Source organism: Salmo salar, chromosome ssa22, assembly GCF_905237065.1.
Source record: "Salmo salar chromosome ssa22, Ssal_v3.1, whole genome shotgun sequence".
Classification (NCBI taxonomy): Eukaryota; Metazoa; Chordata; class Actinopteri; order Salmoniformes; family Salmonidae; genus Salmo; species Salmo salar.
In genome coordinates this window covers 49,251,591-49,270,691 of record NC_059463.1, presented here as the reverse complement: position 1 = coordinate 49,270,691, position 19,101 = coordinate 49,251,591, and the positions used below count along the sequence as shown (strand labels likewise).

The 19,101-nt window shown below is 43.5% G+C and overlaps 1 protein-coding gene across 19 annotated transcripts in view; it reads left to right on the top strand.

The window, feature by feature from the left end:
- Window positions 1–19,101, top strand: part of LOC106583647 (ral GTPase-activating protein subunit beta) — a 95,334-nt gene that overhangs the window by 63,776 nt on the left and 12,457 nt on the right. For 12 of the 19 annotated variants that reach the window (XM_045705264.1, XM_045705265.1, XM_014168064.2 and 9 more), the window contains 10 exons: window positions 892–1,006; window positions 1,376–1,523; window positions 2,273–2,337; window positions 2,661–2,799; window positions 8,021–8,154; window positions 8,492–8,674; window positions 9,338–9,489; window positions 15,979–16,166; window positions 16,475–16,578; window positions 18,146–18,301. In XM_045705264.1, the coding sequence (XP_045561220.1) occupies window positions 892–1,006; window positions 1,376–1,523; window positions 2,273–2,337; window positions 2,661–2,799; window positions 8,021–8,154; window positions 8,492–8,674; window positions 9,338–9,489; window positions 15,979–16,166; window positions 16,475–16,578; window positions 18,146–18,301 (1,384 nt within the window). The remainder of the gene's footprint in view (window positions 1–891; window positions 1,007–1,375; window positions 1,524–2,272; window positions 2,338–2,660; window positions 2,800–8,020; window positions 8,155–8,491; window positions 8,675–9,337; window positions 9,490–15,978; window positions 16,167–16,474; window positions 16,579–18,145; window positions 18,302–19,101) is intronic. The other 7 variants (XM_045705275.1, XM_014168068.2, XM_014168076.2 and 4 more) reach the window with 5 other exon arrangements.

The window sequence follows — 19,101 nt, the reverse complement described above, 5'->3', positions numbered from 1 at the left end:
CGTGCTCAGTTTTTTGGCGGCATGAAGCTTTCATTAGACCAATGAAATTGCCGAACGGGTTAAGGTCAAACCACTTTTTTGTTTACTGTTTAGATTAAATCGAGCGCTCTCAAACTTCCCATCATTCTGATTACGGTAGTCATTTTGTCACCCTCATGCATTTCTCCGTGTCTTTGCCATGATATGATGCAGCTTTCAAGTTGAAGGCGATTGATCTGGCTGTTGGAAAAGGAAATAGAGCTGCTGCACGGGAGCTTGGTCTTAATGAGTCGATGATAAGACGTTGGAAACAGCAGCGTGAGGAATTGACTCAGTGCAAAAAGACAACTAAAGCTTACTGCTAATTTTTTATTTTTTGTTACAAGCCGTGTTTCGTTAAAGCCTATTTATTTTTGTTACAAGCCGTGTTTTGTTAAAGCCTGTGTAAAGTTAATTTGTTTCAATGTACCGGTAGGCACCTGAGGCTTATAGACATGTGCGGCTTATTTATGTTCAAAATAAAAAAATTAAAAAATTCAGTGGGTGCGGCTTATATTCAGGTGCGCTTAATAGTCCGGAAATTACGGTAGTTCTTTGGGTGAAGTTTGTCTGTTAGTGTCACAGAAGGGAAATGCCCAGAAATGAACATTTAACAAAACTCACTGTATATGCTTGAAACAAACTCAAATGTCAATGTAAGAAATAGTTTGAGGAGTCTTATCAGTGGACAATTGATTGTTGGTTAAATAGGATATCTGACTGTTGTCTCCTTTTTAATGTTTATCATTTGAGTTAAGTGTAACTCCAATAGCAAATATTCAAAAGGAGTTAACTAAAGTGACCAACATTGAACAGAGCCTAACTCTGAATGTTTCATTTGAATTAAAGTAACTTGTTCTTTCCCCTCTCCAGAGAGCTGTCAAAGTTTAAGACCTATGTGAACCCCACAGACTTGAGGAGAGCCTCCATTAACATCCTGATGTCCATGCTGCCTCTGCCACACCACTTTGGCAACGTCAAGTCAGAGGTAAACCTGTTACACTCACTTGTCATGAAAGGAACATCAGTCTAAAACCAACATTTGTCAGATGTTTTCAAATGTCTTCAAGAGGCTCCAAGTCCCACACCATTAGTTGTGTAGACACAGCTAATATGCTTAATTCCCTAAATGAATAGAAAAAATTTGCACCAAATAAAATGAGGACATGGTATGGATGGATCTTATAGTTTACATATAGTTACAATTGATGGATGGTGATTTGGACTTATTTAAACGTTTTGTGTTGTACTGAATTTCTATTGAACTGTCTGTTTTAGTGAACAGTTGCAATGCCCTGTAGTTCTTGACGGTTGTCTAAGTGCAAAGTCAACCACATGTATAATTTGTATGTTCCAGGTGCTCTTGGAGGGCAAGTTCAGCAACGACGACAACTCTCTGCACGACAAGGCTGTCTCCTTCGTCTCCCTCAAGCTGCGATTGGTCAACATCCTAATAGGAGCGCTCCAGACGGAGACGGACCCCACCAACACACAGATGATCCTGGGTTAGTTCATCTTCACTTTCTCTACCCATTTTTTTCATTTGACCTTTGGTTGTTTTACAATGAAAAGTGTGTTATAAAATGTAATGTATTATTATTTAATTCCCTGTAGCTCAGTTGGTAGAGCATGGTGTTTGCAACGCCAGCATGGTGTGTGCAACGCCAGGGTTGTGGGTTCGATTCCCACGGGGGGCCAGTACAAAAAAAAAGAAGAGAAAAAATAAATGCATGAAATGAAATGTATGCATTCACTACTGTAAGTCGCTCTGGATAAGAGCGTCCGCTAAATGACTAAAATGTAAAATGTAAATTTAATAATAAGGGCAGCGGTCTAAGGCACTGCATCTCAGTGCTTGAGGCGTCACTACAGACCCTGGTTCGATTCCAAGCTGTATCACAACCGGCCGTGATTGGGAGTCCCATAGGGCAGCGCACAATTGGACCAGCGTCGTTTGGGTTTGGCCGGGCTAGGCCGTCATTGTAAATAAGAATTTGTTCTTAACTGACTTGTCTAGTTAAATAAAGGTTCATAAAAAAATAAAGGTTGACTACTGATTTAGTCGCGGTTTTAATCCTCATTAGGAAATGCGACTGAGAACCAGATTTGTGTCTTGGAGGCGTGCTTTGATATGGGTGTCTCGTATGCGTGTTCGAACATTGTACTTTCAACCTGCCAAAACAGTTATCTCTTTTACGTAGTGAAGAATCACCCTGGAATGAATGTAATAATGAAGAGCCTTTTCTCTGTACAGGTGCAATGCTCAACATTGTCCAAGACTCTGCTCTCCTGGAGTCCACTGGTGCCCAAGCGGAGGTGGTGAGACCAATGCTTTTGTTCTCCACGCTGTAGAAACGCTCACTCAACCAGAAAGAAAATAAACTGAACAAAACATGTAGCTAAGAGAAGTCTGTAAAACAAATATGTAACCTTTTATTTAACCAGGAAAGACGTTAGAAACCTGGCAAGAGGTCACCATAAATTTTGTATTTGAAGGATATTTTACTCAAATGTATTTTGTTCATTAGTCCACAAAGATGTTTTATGTAGACTAATGAACAAAATACCAAAATCTGTTTTTGTTTTTGAGTAAAATATCCGTTTAATGATCTGAGCAGACTGTGACAATGCCACCCCAACAGGGCATTGTGGACGGCAGCAATGCACTGGCCAAGAGCCACAGCAGGAACAACAGTGGCATCAGCAACACCAGCGGGGGCAGCTCTGAAGCCACCACCCCTGACAGAGAGAGGCCCACCCAGGCCCTCCTCAGAGACTACGGTGAGCCCCTTGGAGAACACATTCATGAGCCCTGTTCCAAAATCCAGACTTGTGTTCAAATAATATTTGCTTTCTTGGAGCATTTCATTGAGCATGCTCTGAGTACCAAGTGGGCGGGGTATGCACTTTTGAGACTATTCAGTTGGCGCCATTGTGCCAGGGAAGCTCAATCAAGGGCAGCTGAAGTATTTTAAAATAAAATAAATACTGTTTGAACCCATGTCTGCCAAAATCAATCAACCAACCAACTAGTTAGTGACTCCTAGCCCTTCCTAGTTAGTGACCCCTAGCCCTTCCTAGTTAGTGACCCCTAGCCCTTCCTAGTTAGTGACCCCTAGCCCTTCCTAGTTAGTGACCCCTAGCCCTTCCTAGTTAGTGACCCCTAGCCCTTCCTAGTTACTGACCCCTAGCCCTTCCTAGTTAGTGACCTCTAGACCTTCCCAGTTAGTGACCTCTAGACCTTCCCAGTTAGTGACCTCTAGCCCTTCCTAGTTAGTGACCTCTAGCCCTTCCTAGTTAGTGACCTCTAGCCCTTCCTAGTTAGTGACCTCTAGCCCTTCCCAGTTAGTGACCTCTAGCCCTTCCTAGTTAGTGACCTCTAGCCCTTCCTAGTTAGTGACCTCTAGCCCTTCCTAGTTAGTGACCTCTAGCCCTTCCTAGTTAGTGACCTCTAGCCCTTCCTAGTTAGTGACCCCTAGCCCTTCCTAGTTAGTGACCTCTAGCCCTTCCCAGTTAGTGACCTCTAGCCCTTCCCAGTTAGTGACCTCTAGCCCTTCCTAGTTAGTGACCTCTAGCCCTTCCTAGTTAGTGACCTCTAGCCCTTCCTAGTTAGTGACCTCTAGCCCTTCCTAGTTAGTGACCTCTAGCCCTTTCCAGTTAGTGATCTCTAGCCCTTCCCAGTTAGTGACCTCTAGGCCTATTTAGTAAACCCGAGCCCAGCGGTCATCAACTGCAGACGGCAAATTGACCGCATGAAGCCCAAACAGATAATATTTGACTAAAACATAATAATTTCAAACCTATACGATGGGAACGGATTTCCAAAATGTATATCACTTGGAGCTGATTTCCTGGTGTTTTTACAGTCTTATGTCCAACAATGGATTTTATATATATATATATTCAGAAAGTATTGAAATTGTGTTGCGTTACAGCCTTATTCTAAAATGGATTAAATAAATGTTTTTCCCTCATTAATCTACACACAATACCTCATAATGACAAAGCGAAAACAGTTTTTTTTTTACATTTTTGCAAATGTATTAAAAATAAAAAACAGAAGTATTTACTAGTCCTTGATATTGAGGGAGTTTGGTTAAGTGCACCAGGGCTATGGCCCTTGACGTGCACGGGCAAAAGTGGGGTAGAGGAGCGCCCTTCTCAAATCCAACAGTGATCTGCGTCGCATGGTCATTTTGTCAAACAAATTATACAGCACCAGTCAAAAGTTTGGACACACCTACTCATTCAAGGGTTTTTCTTTATTTTTACTATTTTATACATTGTAGAATAATAGTGAAGACATCAACTATGAAATAACACATGAAATCATGTAGTAACCAAAAAAGTGTTAAACAAATCAAAATATATTTTATTTTAGATTCTTCAAAGTAGCCACCCTTTACCTTGATAACAGCTTTGCACAGTCTTGGCATTCTCTCAACCAGCTTCACCTGGAATGCTTTTCCAACAATCTTGAAGGAGTTCCCACATATGCTAAGCACATGTTGGCTGCTTTTCCTTCACTCTACGGTCCAACTCATCCCAAACCATCTCAATTGTGTTGAGGTCGGGTGATTGTGGAGGCCAGGTCATCTGATGCAGCACTCCATCACTCTGCTTCTTGGTCAAATAGCTCTTATACAGCCTGGAGGTGTGTTTTGGGTCATTGTCCTGTTAAAAAACAAATGATAGTCCCACTAAGCACAAACCAGATGGGATGGTATATCGCTACAGAATGCTGTGGTAGCCATGATGGGTAATTGTGCCTTGAATTCTAAATAAATCACTGACAGTGTTACCAGCGAAGCACCATCACACCACCTCCATGCTTCACGGTGGGAACTACACATGTGGAGATCATCCGTTCACCTACTCTGCGTCTCACAAAGACATAGAGGTTAGAACCAAAAATCTCTAATTTGGACTCATCAGACCAAGGACAGATTTCCACCAATCTAATGTCCATTGGTCGTGTTTCTTTGCCTAAGCAAGTCTCTTCATCTTATTGGTGTCCTTTAGTAGTGGTTTCTTTGCAGCAATTTGACCATGAAGGCCTGATTCACGCAGTCTTCTCTGAACAGTTAATATTGAGATATCTGTTACTTGAACTCTGAAGCATTTATTTGGGCTGCAATTTCTGAGGCTGGTACCTCTAATGAAATGTATCATCTGCAGTAGAGGTAACTCTGGTTCTTCCTTTCCTGTGGCGGTCCGCATGAAAGCCAGTTTCATCATAGCGCTTGATGGTTTTTGCGACTGTACTTGTAAAAGTTCTTGAAATGTTTCGCATTGACTGACATTCATGCCTTCAAGTAATGATGGACTGTTGTTTCTCTTTGCTTATTTGAGCTGTTATTGCCGTAATATGGACTTCGTCTTTTACCAAATAGGGCTATATTCTGTATACCACCCCTACCTTGCCACAATGCAACTGATTGGCTCAAACGCATTAAGAAGGAAAGAAATTCCCCAAATTCACTTTGAACAAGGCACACCGGTTAATTGAAATGCATTCCAGGTGACTACCTCATGAAGCTGGTTGAGAGAATACCAAGCGTGTGCAGAGCTGTCATCAAGGCAAAGGGTGGCTACTTTGAAGAATCTGAAATATATATTTACGTTTTTCTTTTTTTTTTGGTTAGTACGTGATTCCATATGTGTTATTTCATAGTTTGGATGTCTTCACTGTTATTCTACAATGTAGAATAATAATAATAATAATAATAATAAGAGAAAAAGTAGAAGGTGTGTCAACTTTTGACTTTTACTGTATGTTTGATTTTTCAAACTAGTTTTCATTGGGAAGGCAGAGTAAGTATTTTTATCAAAAGAACTCACTTTTGCGTGTGAAAACACAGACTCCTTCTCATTACTCCCATTACTCCACGTGCTTAACCTACGTCACCTTTGTTTTGAGCCGACTTCACCATCAGCCAAAACGGACCACCTGGCTCATGCCCTGTAGGTAGCCTGGTTCCAAAACGAATGCAATCAACGCTAACCAGGTTCATCCAGGGCAGGCCCGGGGCATTAATAGAATCCACACACTGACTGTTACCAGGGAATCCTATGCAAAGGTGGAGGTCAACAGGGTTATGGGGGGGACTTTATGGTAAAACAGTGGTGGTGGTAAAACACTTCCACACAATTCAATCCACAGTAGAGGGGTTTAGGCCAATTCCATTTCCACACAGTTCCGCTAATTAATTGAAAACCAATTAATGGTTTAAAGATACTGACAAAAAGTAATCAACATAAAAACAAAATCAATTTGGTAGACAGCTTTTCATTATTTTGACCTCTGCATTATAAGAGGAAGTGTAACTCTAACATAGCCTATTAGCTAGAAGAGCTGCTGGTTAAACAAAGTTTAGCCATGTGTTGGCAAACATGTATGTCCAAGTCAAACCTTACCAGCAGAACTATTTAAATGTAACCTTTATTTAACTAGGCAAGTCGGTTAAGAACAAATTCTTATTTACAATGACGGCCTACAGACATCGCTGGGACAATTGTGTGGCACCCTATGGGACTCCCGATCATGGCCGGTTGTGATACAGCCTGGATTCTAGTGACGCCTCTAGCACTGAGATGCAGTGCGTAAGACCGCTGCCCCACTCGGGAGCCCCATTTTCCGCGCTGGTGGTAGCCTATTTGCGGGTGCTTTTTCAAAGCCTATGTCAGATACTCCAGTGTGTGTGTAATTAGCTCCAATTAGTGTAATTTGCTCAATATTATGAATTGAGAAACAAGGAGGTATTAGTAGGTATGTAATTCAAAATCTGATTTCTGCTAGCGATATTCATAAAAATATGATTATATTTTTGTGGACCCCCATGCAGTACCTTCGCGGACCCAAGGTCGAATACCCCTGAGCTAGACTTTTACAGTAATGTTTCTATCATAGTTTTGAATGTTGACTGTCTTTTCATTTATTTTTGTATTCCTGTCAGTCATGCTTTAGTAGTATAGTGGACATGTATGACATTGGGTAAAGGTGATTCCCAAAAAGGCATTATTTTCATATTTGCAGTGATGCTGTGTCATTTCAGTGATACTTATATTATCAGAATGCAGACGGTCGTGTGTCTGTCACCTGCTAGCTCTTCTCGCTATACCGCATGTGCAACTTGTGCATAAATATCTTAACTGCATGCATTAGTGTATACAGCTTATGCATGTTTTATTTAAGCTGTAATATGAGCCTAGACCTGGAGTGAATCTCTGTTTCCTTGATTCCTCATGTCCTCCTTCCATGTCACCTTCTCAAAGAGCATTGGAGCAGAAATCTGAGATTCCTCCCCTCAGATCTTCTCCAATGTGTTTTGTGGAGGAGGAGGCAAGGAGAGAATACAATTGAGATCATCCACAAGTTAGACCCACTGACTGGCTGCAAATGTCTTTCATAATAACTACATACTGGGCAAATGCATGGCTATGCTGAACATCAACTAAATGCAGACTCCCACTTGTGTGCAGCAACTGTACTGCAATTTCTTGGTTTTCTCAGACAAGTTCATTTTAAACAGAAACATGTTTTTTACTTGAAGTGTTGCCTTTTCCTTCATCTTAATTTGAACCTCTAAGTTTCTGAAAGACAATTGAAACACAAACAAACAAACAGCTCTATTGTTGGTTTATTTTTTTAAACATCAGGTAAACATGCATGTTTGGTTAATTTGTCCTAGTTTTGGCTACCATTCTATGGGAAACAAATGTCTGGGGCCATTTCATGAATTGAAAAATGTCTATTGTCTTCTAATGAGGATTTTTCAATTAATTGAAGATGGAATTTGACCTAATACATCCATAATATCCAACCTCATAAGGACTGCTCATATAGTACTGTCGTCATGCCGATTGCTTTGTGTGTGTAGCTGATGCTTATTGGACGTGCTCTGCCTGGTCCAGTAGTTACTAACCCCAGCTCTCCTTCTCTGCTCGTGGTTGTGTGACGTGGCGTGGTATGGCGTTTTCTTCTGGGGGGTCATATCCCTAGCTCTCCATACAGATGCAGCGGCTGGCTTGCTGATCCGCAGCATCCACCTTGTCACCCAGAGGCTCAACTCCCAGTGGAGGCCTGACATGAGCATCTCCCTGGCCGCTCTGGAGCTGCTGGCCGGCCTGGCCAAGGTAAAGCCCCAGGGTCCTGTTCATTAGGCACGCAACGTTTTAAACCCATCGTTTTAGCTCCATATGCCCACTTGGGGTCCTATCAACGATACCTACATTGTCCATTTAAAGCAAATTTAAAACCCTACATTGTAAGGTGACGGTGGACAACAAAGCCAGCATGGCTTTCCTTTCCCATGTAAGTAATTGTAATGGAAACAACAAACATGAGGTGGCCAGACAACTATGGAAAGGCTATGATAATGAACACTGCAATGGAGATGAGTAAGAGCCAGGAGATTCTACAACAGACCTTTCAGTTGTAGTTCATTAAACTCTGCTCGGTCTCCCTCCTCAGGTGAGGACGAGTGTGGAGTCTGCAGACCGTAAACGTGCGGTCAGCTCGGTATGTGGTTACATCGTGTACCAGTGCAGCCGACCTGCCCCCCTCCACTCCAGAGACCTCCACTCTATGATCGTGGCAGCCTTCCAGTGTCTGTGTGTGTGGCTGACAGAACACCCTGACATGCTCAATGAAAAGGTAGAGGGACCACAACACATTCTATCTGGACTACTACTGGGCATGGTCTCCCAGATTAAGCCTAGTAGGCTGCTGAACTAGAAAGCAATTTTAATGACAAATGATTCAAAGGCATTTGAGCCACAATTACTCTGGTTGCTATTTCCTTCTTTATTGATTTTGAGTGTGTTTTGGTCCAGGACGAGGCTTAATCTGTGTTCCTACTGTTCTGTCCATCTAAGAATGACCAAGGTACATAAAGATGGAAGGAATCAGCTCCATCTACTTTTTAGTTGTTTGAAATTGCTTGTGTCTGTGAACTACAGTTGGGATCATCTATAACGTGCTAATGCAGATACAAAAGAGTAACAGAGAGCAAGCTGCAATACAGCAAACTTAGAAAACAAGGCATTGTGCATGGAGGCTGCCATATTTATGCACGGCCACCGTTTGGACTAAACACAGTTTATCGCTATAGAAGCAAATATCAACCTTTTCTTGAGTTTTGAAAAGTATAGGTCAAATCTTCCTTTTGAATCATTCATTGTTCAAATGGTCACAAATCCTCCGTTTGACATCATTGCCTGATTTAATCTTAATTTTTTGTTCTCTATGACTTGTATGAACACTCTTAACTCACCAGTTGACTTTTGTGCCATGCAATGACATAGTGTTTTGTTGCAGGACTGTTTGATAGAGGTCCTGGAGATCGTGGAACTGGGCATATCAGGCAGCAAGTCCAAGACGGGTGACCAGGAAGTGCGTTACAAAGGGGACAAGGAGCACAACCCGGCCTCCATGAGGGTGAAGGATGCTGCTGAGGCCACCCTGTCATGGTGAGGGCCACCTGAGAGGAGTAATGGTTCTGTAGGGAAACATTATTATTAAGATGCATTACCTTTTAGTTCTCTCTTTAATGGGTAATCTGTGATTGGTACATCCGTTTTTGGACTTAATGCTATATGTTACAAGTTTTGAGGCGTTTGACGCCAGTTCCTACTTCATGCAGTAACCACGCCTATTTGTACCTTGTTGGGCATCATGCATTAGTGGAAAAAGTACCCACTTGTCATACTTGAGTAAAAGTAAAGATACCTTAATAGAAAATGATTCAAGTGAAAGTCTACCAGTAAAATACTTCTTGAGTAAAAGTATTTGGTTTTAAACATACTTAAGTGTAAATGTAATTGCCCAAATATACTTAAGGATCAAAAGTAAAATTATATATAATTTCACATTCCTTTTATTAGGCAAACCAGATGGCACGATTTGCTTTTTTACATTTTATTTACAGATAGCCAGGGGCAAACTCCAACACTCAGACATCAGTTACCAATTAAGCATGTGTTTAGTGAGTCCACCAGATCAGAGGCAGTAGGGATGACCAGGGATGCTCTCTTGGTAAGTGTGTGAATTAGGAAATTTTACTCTCCTGCTAAGCATTCAAAATGTAATGAGTACTTTTGGGTGTCAGGAAAAATGTATGGAGTAACAAGTACATTTTCTCTAGAAATGTTTTGAAGTAAAATGGTTGTCAAAAGTATAAATAGTAAAGTACAGATACCCCCAAAAACTACATAAGTAGTACTTAAGTACTTTACACCACTGGCTGTATGCAGTATCTATGCCTATTTACATCTTGTTGGGCTGTATTCAGTATCCACACCTATTGGAGCCTGTTGGGTTATATACAGTATCCACACCTATTGGAGCCTGTTGGGTTATATACAGTATCCACACCTATTGGAGCCTGTTGGGTTATATACAGTATCCACACCTATTGGAGCCTGTTGGGTTATATACAGTATCCACACCTATTGGAGCCTGTTGGGTTATATACAGTATCCACACCTATTGGAGCCTGTTGGGTTATATACAGTATCCACACCTATTGAGAGTATCAACTATTGGAGCCTGTTGGGTTATATACAGTATCCACACCTATTGGAGCCTGTTGGGTTATATACAGTATCCACACCTATTGGAGCCTGTTGGGTTATATACAGTATCCACACCTATTAGAGCCTGTTGGGTTATATACAGTATCCACACCTATTAGAGCCTGTTGGGTTATATACAGTATCCACACCTATTGGAGCCTGTTGGGTTATATACAGTATCCACACCTATTGGAGCCTGTTGGGTTATATACAGTATCCACACCTATTGGAGCCTGTTGGGTTATATACAGTATCCACACCTATTGGAGCCTGGATATCACACCTATTAGAGCCTGTATATCTTGGTAATGCAGTGAAACATTGATCCACTCACTATAAAATATGAAAGATGCACCTTTAGTGAAAAGGTGCAAAATGGCAAGTGAAGGATCGAGGTCCTTTCTCCTGAGAATCATTTATTTGGAAGATGTTCTTTCTTTTCCTATTCTGCTATGCATAGTGCAGTCTGCTTTGCATCTCTGAGTTCCATACATATTTACTAGTCCTTGATATTGACTGTGATCAGGGATTCATATGCAAAGGTGGAGGTTAACACGTTGGAGGGACTTTATGGTAATACCATAGTACACCAGCAGGTGGTGGTAAAACACAATTCAATCCACAGTAGAGGGGTTTAGGGCAATTCCATTTTAACACAGTTCAGAGAATTCATTGAAATTCAGTTCATGGTTTGAAGGTATTGACAAATGTTTTTAATTATGATTTGAGTTGAATGCATTCATTGACTGCCCTGGTATATTCCCCATCACTCCAAAATGGTATTGTGTGTGTGTGTGTGTGGTAGAGCGCTCAGGACCTCAGACTGGGGTGTACGTACATGCATACATACGTATGCATGTACTCCCGCCCGCCCCAGTCTGAGGTCCTGAGCGCTCTACCACACACACACACTACATGACCAAAAGTATGTGGAGACCTGCTTGTCAAATATCTCATTCCAAAATCATGGGTATTAATATGGTGTTGGTCCCCCCTTTGCCGCTATAACAGCCTCCACTCTTCTAAGGCTTTCCACTAGATGTTGGAACGTTGCTGCTGGGACTTGCTTCCATTGAAGCTCAAGCATTAGTGAGGTTGGGCGATTAGGCCTGGCTCGCAGTCGGCGTTCCAAGTCTTCCCAAAGGTGTTTGATGGGATTGAGGTCAGGGCTCTGTGCATGCCGGTCAAGCTTTTCCATACAATCGCAACAAACCATTTCTGTTTGGACCTTACTTTGTGCACGGGGGCATTGTCATGTTTAAACAAGAAAGGGCCTTCCCCAAAGTGTTGCCACAAAGTTGGAGGTACGTTGCTTCCAGAGGCAGTTTGGAACTCTGTAGTAAGTGTTGCAACCACGGACAGACGATTTCTACACGCTTCAGCACTTGGCGGTCCCGTTCTGCGAGCATGTGTGGCCTACCACTTCGCGGCTAAGCCGTTATTGCTCCTAGACATTTCCACTTCACAATAACAGCACTTACAATTGACTGGGGCAGCTGTAGCAGGGCAGACATTTGACAAACTGACTTGTTGGAAAGGTGGCATCCATTGTTTCCCCCCCCAATCTACACACCCTACCCCATAATGACGACAAAGCAACAACAGGTTTTTAGAAGTGTTTGCTAATTTATAAAAACAAAACTGAAATTATATTTACATAAGTATTCAGACCCTTTACTCAGTACTTTATTGGGACACCTTTGGTAGCGATGACAGCCTCGTCTTCATGGGTATGAAGCTATAAGCTTGTCACACCTGTATTTGGGGAGTTTCTCACATTCTTCTCTGCAGATCCTCTCAAGCTCTGTCAGGTTGGATGAGAAGCTTCGCTGCACAGCTATTTTCAGTTCTCTCCAGAGATGTTTGATCGAGTTTATGTCCGGGCTCTGGCTGGGCCACTCAAGGACATTCAGCGACTTGTCCCGAAGCCACTCCTGCGTTGTCTTGGCTGTGTGCGAAGGGTTGTTATCCTGTTGGAAGGTGAACCTTCACCCCAGTCAGAGGTCCTGCGCGCTCTGGAGCAAGCTTTTTTTATTTTTGTATAAAAAAAAAATCTATGATCTTTCTGTACTTTGCTCCGTTCATCTTTCCCTCGATCCTGACTAGTCTCCCAGTCCCTGCCGCTGAAAAACATCCCCACAGCATGATGCTGCCACCACCATGCTTCACCGTAGGGATAGTGCCAGGTTTCTTCCAGATGTGATGCTTTGCATTCAGGCCAAAAAGTTCAATCTTGGTTTCATCAGACCAGAGAATCTTGTTTCTCATGGTCTGAGAGTCCTTTAGGTGCCTTTTGGCAAACTCCATGCGGACAGTCATGTGCTTTTTACTGAGGAGTGGCTTCCGTCTGGCCACTCTACCATAATTGCCTGATTGGTGGAGTGCTGCAGAAATGGTTGTCCTTCTGGAAGGTTCTCCCATCTCCACAGAGGAACTCTGGAGCTCTGTCTGAGTGACCATCGGGTTCTTGGTCACCTCCTTGACCAATGACCTTCTCCCCCGATTGCTCAATTTCAAGTCTCATAGCAAAATTGTCTGAATAAGGTATTTCTGTTTTGTCATTATGGGGTGTTGTGTGTAGATTGATGAAAAAAATAATGCTAATACATTTTAGAATAAGGCTGTAATGTAACAAAATGTGGAAAAGTCAAGAGGTCTGAATACTTTCCAAATGCACTGTACCTTCACATTATACACCAGATTGATTGATTATACACCTTACCCCTAAGGCTGAAAGATACATAACCATATTGACCATTGTTTAAATATGCTACATTGGGAAAATTAAAATCATAAAATGATTCTAGTCACAATACATTTACATAGGCCTACCCACTGCCTCTGGGTCTACCTAGTAGTAGTGACATCGATTTACTACTATCACAATATATTAATCACAAATAGAATTTACATGTTAAAATCTAGTTCATAGATTAAAAGGCTTTACAAGGTGTTGTTCATACATGCATTGTCTCTTCAGTTCCTCCACCTGGCTGTCACTCTGGCCTCCAGAGCTAAACAGTTTTCATCAATTCAACACACCGCTGTTTTCCTAATCTTAAATCACAATACTAAAGTCATTGAACGTAGCTGCCTCACTATACCTGTGTTCTCTCTATCCAGTTCCTCCACCTTGTTCTTGTGGAACTGCAGTTCATGTAGATTTCTTTTTCTTCGTTTTTTTTTGTTGAATAATTTTATTTGTTAACCCTTTCTCCCCATATTCGTGGTATCCAATTGGTAGTTACAGTCTTGTCCCATAGCTGCAACTCCCATACAGATTCTGGAGAGGCCAAGGTCGAGAGCTGTGCGTCCTCTGAAACTCAACCCAACCAAGCCGCACTGCTTCTTGACACAATGCCCACTTAACCCGGAAGCCAGCCGCACCAATGTATCAGAGGAAACACCGTACACCTGGCGACTGTGTCAGTGTGCATTGTGCCCGGCCCGCCACAGGAGTCGCTAGTGCGCGATGGGACAAGGACCTCACTGCCGGCCAAACCCTCCCCTAACCCGGACGATGCTGGGCCAATTGTGCGCCGCCACATGGGTCTTCCGGTCGGCTGCGATAGAGCCTGGACTCGAACCAGGATCTCTAGTGGCACAGCCTTAGACCACTGCTCCACTCGGGAGGCCTGCAGTTCATTCTTTGTGACCCTCAGCTCCACTCTCTGGTCCTCCACATGGCTCTCACTGGCTATCAGTCTCGTCCCCGTGTTCCTCAGATCCACCACCATGTCTCTCCGCTCCTTCAGCTCAGTCCAGATGTCCGGCTCGTTGGTCAACGGTTCAACATCACTCTCCCTGCTCTCTCCCCCTTGACTGTGACCCTGTTGAGTAATGTCATTCTCTCTGACCCCTCCACTCTCTCCATTCCCCAGACAGTACAACAACACCAGCAGAGCTACAGCATCCCTCATTCTGACAATGCCTCAGAACTAATGTAGTCTACTGGGCTCAGTCCCCTTCTTTATATACACACTGGTCTTGGTGAACCAATACATGGAACAGGCCAGTGGAACATTTTGAGAACATCGCCAAGGACTATGTGTGATGTAACAGAACAAAGGTTAAAGATATGAGGTGTTATAAAGGACATGGGAAATTGAAACCTTTTACTCTGTTTAAAGTCTCTCTTTTTCTCTTTAAAGGATTCGGTCACCCTACCACTTGTTTTGGTAATCAGCTGAAGGATGGGACTGAAGAAAATAAGATGTTTAGAAGCTATACCGCGTTCGTTTACAAATACATTGTTGGCAAATGATGGAGTAAAACAACCTTATTTTTGGGGTTCTGCTGAGCGAAAAGAGTTGAACTAAGCTCACCAGGCATTTATTTGTCGTATTGTCCCACAATCAATGACAATCAATCATTTAAAAGTCCAAAAATGTGTGTACCAATCAGACCGTAGCTTTTAATTGTTTGCAACCATTTTACCTGAAGTTAATCATTTCAAAATATAATGTTGACTAATCCACTTTATTCAGGGTTTACATGTTTATTCATATACTTTTCAGTGTTTGAAATGTATTATAGTGGGGATTTCTGCCTCGTATATCCTTTCTATCTTTCCAATGCACTGTACCTCTGGAACACAGGAGGTTGGTGGCAACTTCATTGGGGAGAACGGGCTCATGGTAATGACTGGAGTGGAATTCGTGGAATAGTATCAAATACATCAAACTCATGGTTTCCAGGTGTTTGATGCCATTCCATTGGCTCTGTTCTGGCCATTTATTACGAGCCGTCCTCCCCCCAGTAGCTCTGAAGTCACTCCTCATGCCCACTCTTTACTCTCCCTGTCAGGCACTGCACCTCTGGAGTCACTCCTCATGCCCACTCTTTACTCTCCCTGTCAGGCACTGCACCTCTGGAGTGACTCCTCATGCCCACTCTTTACTCTCCCTGTCAGGCACTGCACCTCTGGAGTCACTCCTCATGCCCACTCTTTACTCTCCCTGTCAGGCACTGCACCCCTGGAGTCACTCCTCATGCCCACTCTTTACTCTCCCTGTCAGGCACTGCACCTCTGGAGTCACTCCTCATGCCCACTCTTTACTCTCCCTGTCAGGCACTGCACCTCTGGAGTGACTCCTCATGCCCACTCTTTACTCTCCCTGTCAGGCACTGCACCTCTGGAGTCACTCCTCATGCCCACTCTTTGGGTCGTCACTAGTAGCCATAGAGTCTTAAGCCCCGCCTATTTCGACAGTTTCTCTTAATGTGATTTTAAACCTAACCTTAACCACACTGCTAACCTTACACCTAACCCTTAAATTAAGACCAAAAAGCATATTTTTGTTTTCTACATTTTAATGATTTAGCCAATTTTTACTTTGTGGCTGTGGTAACTAGTGGAAACCCTCTCTTTGCGCTCCCTGACAGTATAATGCAAGTCCTGGGGGCGTTCCCGTCGCCTAGCGGCCCCGCCTCCCCCTGCAGCCTGCTGAACGAGGACACCCTGATCAAGTACTCCAGGCTGACCTCCACCAGTCACAAGAACTTCCGCTACTTTGTCCTGGACAACTCTGTCATCCTGGCCATGCTGGAGCAGCCGCTGGGCAATGAACAGAGTCAGTTATCCTCAACATGCTGTCAGTTATCCTCAACATGCTGTCAGTTATCCTCAACATGCTGTCAGTTATCCTCAACATGCTGTCAGTTATCCTCTACATGCTATCTGTTATCCTCCCACATGTTATCAGACTGATAGCTAATAAGAATAGTCTTGGGTCGTTTTCATTAGAGCATGCAATGGAAAAATGTTTCAAAACTTTTAGCAACAATAAACAAAGTCCACTCCCCCCAGTTTGTCTGTCTTCTGTATGGTGCCGAATGAGAAAGACCCTTTTTGACCTGGTTACCCTGTCTGTGTCAGCAGATCCCTGTCCGTCCGTGACCATGTTGATCAGGGGGATGTCCGGGAGACATGCCTGGACCATGCAGCTCTTCCATCAGCCCAGGGAGGCCCGCGCCAGCCACAAGGTAACACACAATAGATAACCCTTTAGATTCATTAGACAGCTCTTCCATCAGCCCAGGGAGGCCCGCGCCAGCCACAAGGTAACACACAATAGATAACCCTTTAGATTCATTAGGCAGCTCTTCCATCAGCCCAGGGAGGCCCGCGCCAGCCACAAGGTAACACACAATAGATAACCCTTTAGATTCATTAGACAGCTCTTCCATCAGCCCAGGGAGGCCCGCGCCAGCCACAAGGTAACACACAATAGATAACCCTTTAGATTCATTAGGCAGCTCTTCCATCAGCCCAGGGAGGCCCGCGCCAGCCACAAGGTAACACACAATAGATAACCCTTTAGATTCATTAGACAGCTCTTCCATCAGCCCAGGGAGGCCCGCGCCAGCCACAAGGTAACACACAATAGATAACCCTTTAGATTCATTAGACAGCTCTTCCATCAGCCCAGGGAGGCCCGCGCCAGCCACAAGGTAACACACAATAGATAACCCTTTAGATTCATTAGACAGCTCTTCCATCAGCCCAGGGAGGCCCGCGCCAGCCACAAGGTAACACACAATAGATAACCCTTTAGATTCATTAGACAGCTCATCCATCAGCCCAGGGAGGCCCGCGCCAGCCACAAGGTAACACACAATAGATAACCCTTTAGATTCATTAGACAGCTCTTCCATCAGCCCAGGGAGGCCCGCGCCAGCCACAAGGTAACACACAATAGATAACCCTTTAGATTCATTAGACAGCTCTTCCATCAGCCCAGGGAGGCCCGCGCCAGCCACAAGGTAACACACAATAGATAACCCTTTAGATTCATTAGGCAGCTCATCCATCAGCCCAGGGAGGCCCGCGCCAGCCACAAGGTAACACACAATAGATAACCCTTTAGATTCATTAGACAGCTCATCCATCAGCCCAGGGAGGCCCGCGCCAGCCACAAGGTAACACACAATAGATAACCCTTTAGATTCATTAGGCAGCTCATCCATCAGCCCAGGGAGGCCCGCGCCAGCCACAAGGTAACACACAATAGATAACCCTTTAGATTCATTAGACAGCTCTTCCATCAGCCCAGGGAGGCCCGCGCCAGCCACAAGGTAACACACAATAGATAACCCTTTAGATTCAGTAGACAGCTCTTCCATCAGCCCAGGGAGGCCCGCGCCAGCCACAAGGTAACACACAATAGATAACCCTTTAGATTCATCATGGTGATATGGTCACTACATTTCTATTAGTTTCCAGGTTTACATTGGCATCTAATTTAACTAGCAACTCCATTGTTATAAAGCAGCTTTTTTCACATGGCTTTAATGAGACACTAGTAATGTCAAGTAGTGCAATATTCTCATTCAAAATGAAGAATGATTCCTGATGTTGGTCCCAGACCTGTTTGGTGAAAACATGTCTGCGTCAGGGCATGGATATTCATTGTAGAGCTTTTAACCATGCTAAATGATCAGATGGCAGCTCATGTTTCTTGTTGAGTCTTCCCAGCTCCTTTCTCAGGGGTATGTGTCTCATAAGAAGTCTCTCATCTCTCCTTTCTTTTCCCCTCTCTTCTCTCTGTAGCAGGTGTTTGTCCCAGAGAGCCGGCCCACTCCCAAAAATGATGTGGGGATCCGGTTCAACGTCAAACACAGACCCTTCCCTGAAGAAGTGGACAAAATTCCATTTGTGAAAGCAGACCTGAGCATTCCGGACCTGCACGATATTGTAGATGAGGAGGTAGGTTAGCATCGGTTGTCCGTCCATGTTAGAATAATTGTCTCCATTGCCCTAATGAGGATTGTATTGCAGAGTAGAGGTAGTGTTCTCATCAGCCAGGGTCTATATTCACAAAGCGCCTCAAAACGGGTGCGTATCCAGGATCCTGTTATTAATGAATAAATAAAAAATGTATCCAAGGTCAGCTTAATGAATATGGCCCAGATGGGGCACTTTGTACAACAAGCACAACTAGCATATAAATGATAAACAAAATGTAGGCTAACTTTAAATGTAAAATGTAGGCTGACTTTAGACTGTTATTCTCTGTGAACTCCACTTCGATGAATCGGTGTCTATCTGAAAATGATTTGTGGAATGCAATGTTTCTCAACTGACAGGCCGAACTCTTCGTGACACGTACAACACTGAAGTACAGTGATCTGGGCGGGAGTTGTCCTCACACAAACGGGACATGTTTCACTAATACCTATAATTCATGCTGGGAAAGAAAGGTTTTGATGTTAGTTGTTTGGGGGCTAGGGATTGGGTGTGCACTGTATTGGTTTTGTGGGAGTATGAGGGTTTTGTGAAGATTTGTTCATGTCAGGGGTGGTTTTGATGAGGGGATTGGGTGTGTGTTTATGGGTGGGGTTTGATGTGATTGGGTGTCTGTATGTATGCAATGGGACTCGCTAGCACAACTCAAATACCTTATTTGTCCTGGGAGTATGGTATGGCCTTCAACCATGACTAATACTATTTTCTACTGCTACATTAAGTTCTTGTTCAGAATGAACTACGCCACAGGATCCCACTCC